The sequence below is a fragment of the Tursiops truncatus genome, chromosome 2 (genome assembly GCF_011762595.2).
Source record: "Tursiops truncatus isolate mTurTru1 chromosome 2, mTurTru1.mat.Y, whole genome shotgun sequence".
In the NCBI taxonomy this organism is placed as follows: domain Eukaryota; kingdom Metazoa; phylum Chordata; class Mammalia; order Artiodactyla; family Delphinidae; genus Tursiops; species Tursiops truncatus.
Window position 1 is genome coordinate 158,287,497 of NC_047035.1, and position 8,068 is coordinate 158,295,564.

General features: G+C 36.9%; 1 protein-coding gene across 4 annotated transcripts in view; it reads left to right on the forward strand.

Moving 5' to 3' along the window:
- CUL2 (cullin 2) overlaps positions 1 to 7,406 on the forward strand; it is an 81,129-nt gene extending 73,723 nt beyond the window's left edge. For all 4 annotated transcript variants that reach the window (XM_019933343.3, XM_004322181.4, XM_073801601.1 and 1 more), the window contains 4 exons: positions 1,186 to 1,388; positions 3,568 to 3,669; positions 5,937 to 6,053; positions 6,820 to 7,406. In XM_019933343.3, coding sequence (XP_019788902.1) covers positions 1,186 to 1,388; positions 3,568 to 3,669; positions 5,937 to 6,053; positions 6,820 to 6,951 — 554 coding nt within the window. In that variant the 3' untranslated portion in view covers positions 6,952 to 7,406. The remainder of the gene's footprint in view (positions 1 to 1,185; positions 1,389 to 3,567; positions 3,670 to 5,936; positions 6,054 to 6,819) is intronic.
- The last annotated feature ends 662 nt before the right edge of the window (positions 7,407 to 8,068 follow it).

Sequence of the window (8,068 nt, forward strand, 5' to 3'; positions counted from 1 at the left end):
TTTTGAAAAATATTTCTGAATATCAGTTTTTAAAAAAATAAGTTAGCATAGGCAAGTTAGCATAGGCATCTGTGTGGTCATAGTAAGCTGGAGAATTGACTTATATCCTTTAAAGTCTTTAATTACATAATGAATTAATATATATTATTAAATAATAAAGGAAGCACACAATCTTGATCAGAGTTACTAATTACCACTACTAACAGGGAGAATGCAGCCTCTGGGGTAAGTTCATGTAACATACAGCTTCCTTGAGTTAAAATATAGAGCCCTAAAACCAAATCTCATGCTGATATAGTTTATAATTCATTAACAGTCAAATAATGCAGGATGTGTGTGTGTGTGCTTGTGTAAGAGAGAGAAAGAGAAATACAATCACTAAACCATAACTTTATTCTTTAGGAAGCAGTTCTTTGACTTGCATTAACTGTTTTTACATGTTGCAAGTGCATAACTGTTTTACACACTGTTTGTTAACAAACTCTTCAGTGTGCTGCCCCCTGGGATGGGTAGAACTGTAGTTGGCCTAAGCCTGATGTACCTTTCTAGCTCTCAGGGTAGTGTAGGGTCCAGAACATTGTTATTCCATCAACTATTTCAACAAAATAATGCATCTGCCTGTTTGTCTCTCTTCCCATTTGTGTTTGTTCCTAGAAGATTACTGGGGAGAAAAACATTATTTATGAAACAAAATAGCATTGTTATATTTTGGCAGAAATTATGGTTTAGACACTTTAGTACAGGTGTCCTCCTGTATGCTTGAACCTTCCCTGGGGTAGATGAGATACACACATAGGAGGCAGTTGCTGGTACCAGGCTATCATGCTCTCCCTTTGTCTGTCTGTTTCTCCTCCTACCTCCACCTCCTCTTACTTTTTTTCTGCCCGAGTCTTAGCCTTCCTATTACTATTTAAAGACATTGTTTGAGCTTACTGGTAATGTTATGATAGCTTAACCATGATTTATACTACATACTCAAAACTAAGAGCCATCCCCTCCATCCCCCCCACCCCCGCAAACAGATGATTACATTGCTGGCAGGAATAGCTTTGCAACAATTTAACCAAGAGTTCTTGGTTCACTCTTCCAGGAGAAAATATCTGAAATAAACAATTATTACTGAGGTAATTTTGGAATGCTTCTTTGAATGATGAGTTTATTGTCACAATTTTGTTTTAATTGTAGGTGAAGTTAAAATGAACTATTTGGGCAAACCATACGTAGCTATGGTCACAACCTACCAAATGGCGGTTCTTCTTGCCTTTAACAACAGTGAAACCGTCAGCTATAAAGAACTTCAAGACAGCACTCAGATGAACGAGAAGGAACTGACAAAAACAATCAAATCATTACTCGATGTGAAAATGATTAACCATGATTCAGAAAAGGTATGGGGTAATAGTTCAAGGAATTTAAGCATTATAAGTATTAAAGCTTTTTCATGGGATGTTTGCAGTTTTAAAAGTAAGGTTATAATTGTTAATGCCCTTTGTTCTTTGAGAAGCACTCGAATCAGCTACATTACTTCAGGCTCCTTATGGCCAAGAACTTGAGGCGTCACAGAGAAGGCTGTCTAAGTTGGTACTCGTGTGCCCTTTATAGGTTGATTTTATTTGTCCTATACTGTGACAGTTTACTGAAAAATTATTAAAGAGTTGACAGCAGAAGGATTCTGGTTAATTGAGGTTTTAAAACTGTAGTCTGTCCTAAGTCTTGCTGGTTTTTTTCCCCCATATGTTTAGTTAATATTTAATTACATGGTTCTGTGATAGGAAATGACAGCCTGTTGATGTCTATTTATACACATATTTAATATGTGTAACTCCATCTCAGGTGCTGTCACTCTCATGTCCCTGAATTTCAAGACTCAACTAACCCCCATATATATATATTTTTTTTTAATTAATTTGTCTATTTTTGGCTGCATTGGGTCTTCATTGCTGCATGTGGGCTTTCTCTAGTTGTGGTGAGCAGGGGCTACTCTTCATTGAGGTGCGGGGGCTTCTCATTGCGGTGGCTTCTCTTGTTGCGGAGCACGGGCTCCAGGTGCATGGGCTTCAATAGTTGTGGCACACGGGCTCAGTAGTTGTGGCTCACGGGCTCTAGGGCACAGGCTCAGTAGTTGTGGTGCATGGGCTTAGTTGCTCCGCGGCATGTGGGATCTTCCCAGACCAGGGCTCGAACCCGTGTCTCCTGCATTGGCAGGTGGATTCTTAACCACTGTGCCACCAGGGAAGTCCAACCCCCATATGTTTTTAATATCTGTCCTGAGAATTAGCAAGCTGATAGTATATTCCTTTTTTTCTTTATAACTTTTTTTTTCTAGTAACATGTTTTTGTTTTTAAAGTATGTCTTGGATATTTAAATGGTTAAAAAAGCAACAGATATGGGTTAAATTTCCTGCTTCAGATTATTGTGCCCATAAGAAAAAAGTCTTGTAAATGATGCTTCATTTTAATTTTGGTTCATGGCCTACGACTTATTTCTCTCATGAGTTCATTTTGCTAATGATGACTTTTGTAGCCTATAATTGAATAGCTCTAAATGGCATATATGCTGAAATTCAAATCAAGCTTTTCTTAATTTTGAGAAACGATTAATTTTTCTGACTTCAGAAACTTAACAAAACATTAAGTTCTTAATATTAAGGTTTTAGTTAAGTCAGTGAATTATAAGTAAAAGTTTTTAAGTTTAAAATTTTAAGTTTAAATTTTTAAGCTTAAGTGCCTAAAAAGTTAAGTATTTTTCTAAAGCATGTTATTTTTACTGCCCAAAAATGTACAAAATAAATATTGATAGGTTGTTTGCACATTAAATTTTAATTATGAATCTGGCATTCTTTAATAGAGTTTCTTTGGTTATTATTGAGAAAGTGCCATCTGCCAAGTGCTTCGTGGTCCTGCTGGTTGACAGATTCCACTGTATGACATGCGTGGCTTTCTTAAGCCCAATAGAGCTTAAGAGCTAAAAATTGGCTTAACAACTTCCACTTGAGAAAAGTCCACTCGCTTTTGGCAGAGTGAATAAAATGGGCGTTGAGGGCTGATGTCAGAATCACACTGGGGTGGTGAGGAAGTGATGCTTGTGTGCCATTGGAACCAGTTGGCTTCTCTAGTCAGGTTATTTTAATTGGTATTTTGTTACTGCAGCATTCCAAAAAAAAAAAATTTGGTTGTTTGGTTTTTCAAAATGTGATGGAAAACTTAGGAGCCTCGCTATTTTATAAAAATGTAAATGTTAAAATTCTGTTTAAGCCAATGAGCTTGACTCTCGTCACATTTATCTGGTGGTCATGTATTAAACAATTGGGCCAGAAAATAGCTTTATTCTAAATCTAAGCTGATTAAAATTCTATCAAGCATAAAATTAGGAAAGAATTGTTTTTTCCTTCATTGCTTGACAGACGACAATTATTTTTCTCTTAAATAATATTTATAATGTAAAAGATTATGAGAGTTGAGTCTTTTTTCCTTGGTCATTATTTAATTTCATGGCATATTATTTGCAACAATTGTTATTTAGTGATTTTATTTTTATAAATGTAAATGAATTATTTTTAATTGTAGGAAGACATTGATGCAGAATCTTCATTTTCATTAAATATGAACTTTAGCAGTAAAAGAACAAAATTTAAAATTACTACATCAATGCAGAAAGACACACCACAGGTAAATGCTTTCTAATGTCGTTTCTTTTGGAAATATTTAAGCATTGGACTTCACAAGTGGTAATATTGAGACCAATGCAAAACTTTTCATATCAAAATTATGATACATCTTCTCTGGTTTATTTTTTGCATTGACTAACTTTATAAACAGTATTTTAGATTTTAAAAACAGTAGTATAATGAGTATCTTAGGGAAAAGCTATCGTAGTTTAGTCATATTTGCTCTTTTGTTTTTGTTTTTTTCTCCCAGTTTTAATAATTGTCACACAGCACAGTATAAGTTTAAGCAGTACAGCATAATGATTTGACTTACCTACATCATGAAATGATTATCACAGTAAGTTTAGTGAACATCCATCATCTCATATAGATACAAAATTAAATAAATAGGAAAAAAACTTTTCATTGTGATGAGAACTTGTAGGATTTCCTCTCAACAGCTTTCGTAGATAACACAGAGCAGTGTTAATTGTATTTATCATGTTTACATTCCATCTCTAATCATCATTTATCTTATAATTGGGAGTTTGTACCTTCTGACCTCCTTCATCCAATTTCCTCTCTCCCCACCCCCACCCCCTGCCTCTGGTAACCACAAATCTGATCTCTTTTTCTGTGAGTTCGTTTGTTTTTGAAGTATAATTGACACTGTGTTAGTTCCTGTTACACAACATAGTGATTCAGTATTTCTGTATATTTCAAAATGATCCCCATGACCGGTCTAGTTACAATGTGTCACCATACAAAGATATTACATAAATTACTCCACACTGTACATTCCATACCCATGACTCATTTATTTTGCCACTGGAAGTTTATAACTCTTAATCTCCCTCACCTATTTTTCTCTTCCCCTCATCTCCCTTCCTTCTGGCAACCACCTGTTTATTCTCTGTATCTGTAATTCTGTTTGTGTTTTGCTGTGTTCGTTCATTTGTTTTGTTTTTTAGATTTCACGTATATGTGAAATCATACAGCATATGTCTTTGTGTGACTTATTTCACTTAGCATAATACCCTCTAGGCCCATCTATGTTGTCGCAAATGGCAAGATTTCATTCTTTTTTTATGGCTGAGTAATATACCATTGTGTATATATATCATGTCTTCTTTATCCATTCATCTATTGATGGGCCTTAGGTTGCTTCCATATCTTTGCTATTGTAAATAATGCCACAATGAACATAGTCATATTTGCTCTTAAACTATATTAACATATATGAATTTGCTTTGTATTCTTCCCAAAAATTTCTACCTTGAATAGTAATATAATCTCATATTTTTCATTTGTAAAATATCAGAAGGCTTTACAACACATTTTTCAAAGAAAAGTTGTAGAAAATGCTTCTCAAACTTTCCTGTGCAAATGAACCACGGGGGATGGTGTTAAAATTCAAATTGTGAGCTTGTTGGTCTGGAGTGGGGTCCGACCCCGGGTGAGCCGTTTGCACGGTGAACATCTGCTGTTGCTTGTTTCACCTCAGCAGCAGTTGTTCTGGGGCAGCCTATTCATATCACTGAAGTTTCCTGATTGCCTCCTATGTGCCACCCTGACCTTGGGCTCGGGGCAGGATGTGAAGGTATCAGAGATGCCAGGCTGCTCCAGGGACTTACTCCCCCATGGGAGACAAATGTTAATTGCTGTTAAATTTGAACCCTAAAATGTTCAAGATCTCATTTTCCTGTAGGCTAACGATACTAATTTGTAATATGGATTGTATTTTCTCTTTTAAAAGCTGTTATGAGATCCCTACTGATGTGGCATTGCCTGCTTGTGCCTCTCCTCCACTGTCTTTCCTTGAGCTCCATGCAGAGAGGCCCTTCTGGCCCATCCTTGCTGGCTTCTCTGCTGGAGTCAAATGGAGCCCTTCACAGCTCTTGCCCTTGAAGCCTGCTCCAGTGTGCACTTGGAGCCAGTTACTAAAGTCTACAAGCTTTGTGGTATAAGTTTTTACTCATTGATAGGACAGCAGTCTTGAAAACTATTACTCTGTGTCACTTAAGTTCTCCTTTATTGACTACTTACACTGAGTACAATTTACAGTAGTGTTCATTTTTTAAAAAATAACCTTCCAACTTTAAGTTAAGAAATTATATATAACTCACTGTAAATTTTCTTTTGGTAATGGTTATGTTATATTGGGCACATAATTGTATAATTTGATTCTCAGTATTGATTGGAGATTTATTTAAACTCACAAATAAAATGAGTTAAAAACAAGTGCAGTGAATTAATGTCTCATTGGCTTTTTTTGTCCTTGTAAAACAGGAAATGGAGCAGACGAGAAGTGCTGTAGATGAGGATCGGAAAATGTACCTCCAAGCTGCTATAGTTCGTATCATGAAAGCACGAAAAGTACTTCGGCATAATGCCCTTATTCAGGAGGTAAAAGGGGGAAAAGTCCTCAAGACCTCTTGGGGCAGAGGGTGTTAGGATTAGGAATGTTTCTTTATGAAGATGTTACAGAAATAATACGACTCCCAAATAACATAAAGAAATGCTTCATTACTTAATGAGAACAGTACTCACTTAAAATTTCAGTATTAAACTCATGTTTGAATTTAGAGGTCTAAGCCTTACCGATTCAGTCTTGTGTCCAGTTATTGAAGGACGTGGACCACATCACACACTCACTCGTTCCATGAATACACGAGCATCTACCATGTGTGGAGCACCGTGCTGGTCACCATGGGGTGCAGAGCAGCTCAGGATGTGGCTCCTGCTGTTTTGGAGTTCAGTCTAGTAGGGAAGAAATGCGTTATTGAAATAATATGGGAGTAAATATAAAATTACACTCACATGCAACAAAGAAAAGGTATACAGTAGCATGAGAATGTGTATAAAGGTCTTGACTTGGGGGTGTGGCGGAAAGCTTTCCTGAGCAGGTGTTACATCAGCTAAGAGCTGAAAGTTGAGTAGGGGTTGAGTGGAAGCTTGAGGGGTGTATATGAGTAGTTAGATAGATGAATTAGTTTATGGTTTAATTTAGTTATATATGACTATTATTAGATTTTGCTGTATCCATGTTCTTCACAGTTTTTATCCCTTCACAACATAAAGGTCGGGCTTTTTCCTTAGTTTGCATAAAAAGTTATTTGCTCCAGTGCCCCCCTGGTGAGAAGAGCACTTAAACATCCTGTCTCTCCCACAGGTGATTAGCCAGTCAAGAGCTCGGTTTAACCCTAGTATCAGCATGATTAAGAAGTGCATTGAAGTTCTCATAGACAAACAGTACATCGAACGCAGCCAGGCGTCAGCAGATGAGTACAGCTACGTAGCGTGACGTGCGCTCCCCCGGTGTGGATGTGAGAAGGTCATTGCCATCGCCATCCGGTGTGTCCTGTGGGAGAAAGCAGGCCTGTGCCTCCATAATTTGGCCATTTGGCAGCCCCTGTTTCTCTGCTGTTTACAACATCACCAGTGCCACGTCATGAGCGTCAGAGAAAATGCCTAGAGATATTTCAAGCTCATGTCATTATGACATTTCTTAAAACTTTATTAAAAAAGAATGAGTGAAGTATTGCTGAAATGTGGAAATTTGGCTGGGTACCATGCTTTTTCTCCCCTTCACGTTTGCAGTTGATGTTTTTTTTTTTTTTTTTTAATGTATCTTAAAGGACATAAGATAAAAAACTTAAATATTGTAATATGACAGATAACCTAATAATTGTATCTACATTAAAATGACAAACATGATATTGCTGCTTGTCAAATAAAAAAATAAAGAAATAGAATGCCTTTTTTATGTGGATGGAATATCACAAAATAATACAGATAAATGTCCGTGAGTTTTCAAAGCAGCTCATGCAACTTTAGTTGCATTTGTATCTGAACAGTGTAATTCACTTATACTCCTATTTAAATCCTACATGAAAAATGTCTAGATTGTTGTTTTTGAATGCATAAAGATGCATTCATCATAAAGAATGTTTTATTTTTATGGATTAGAACTACATTGGATTTGAGCATTTTGAATAGTGAGGATTTAATTCCATCAAGAGTTTCTGGTGGTGTCCTGCTGCAGCTCAGAACCAAAAGTGAGGGGAATGTGTGTGACCTCACATGTGGCTCAGAAAGAGCTGTCATTCAAAGGTTGTCTTACTTTTGTTTCCACAGTGTGTCAGTTCTAATGTAGACTAATGCCCCGCCTCTGCTGCTTTCCCTTCTCCCTTCCTCTGGGTTGTAGGTGGTCTTGTGTTCCCGGTGTATTCCTCCCATACTCCTGCCTGCCTGTTACCCTTCCACCCCCTACCACGTTCACACTAGAGTCACTCTCCGACGTCACAGGTGTTCTTAGCAGTGCATAACCTAAACACCTTTCTTTTTTTTGGTTTTTTAATCTGTGTGATGCGTTACACCAGCTGCCACTTGCATAGACATGAAAGTCCATTATTTTGTTT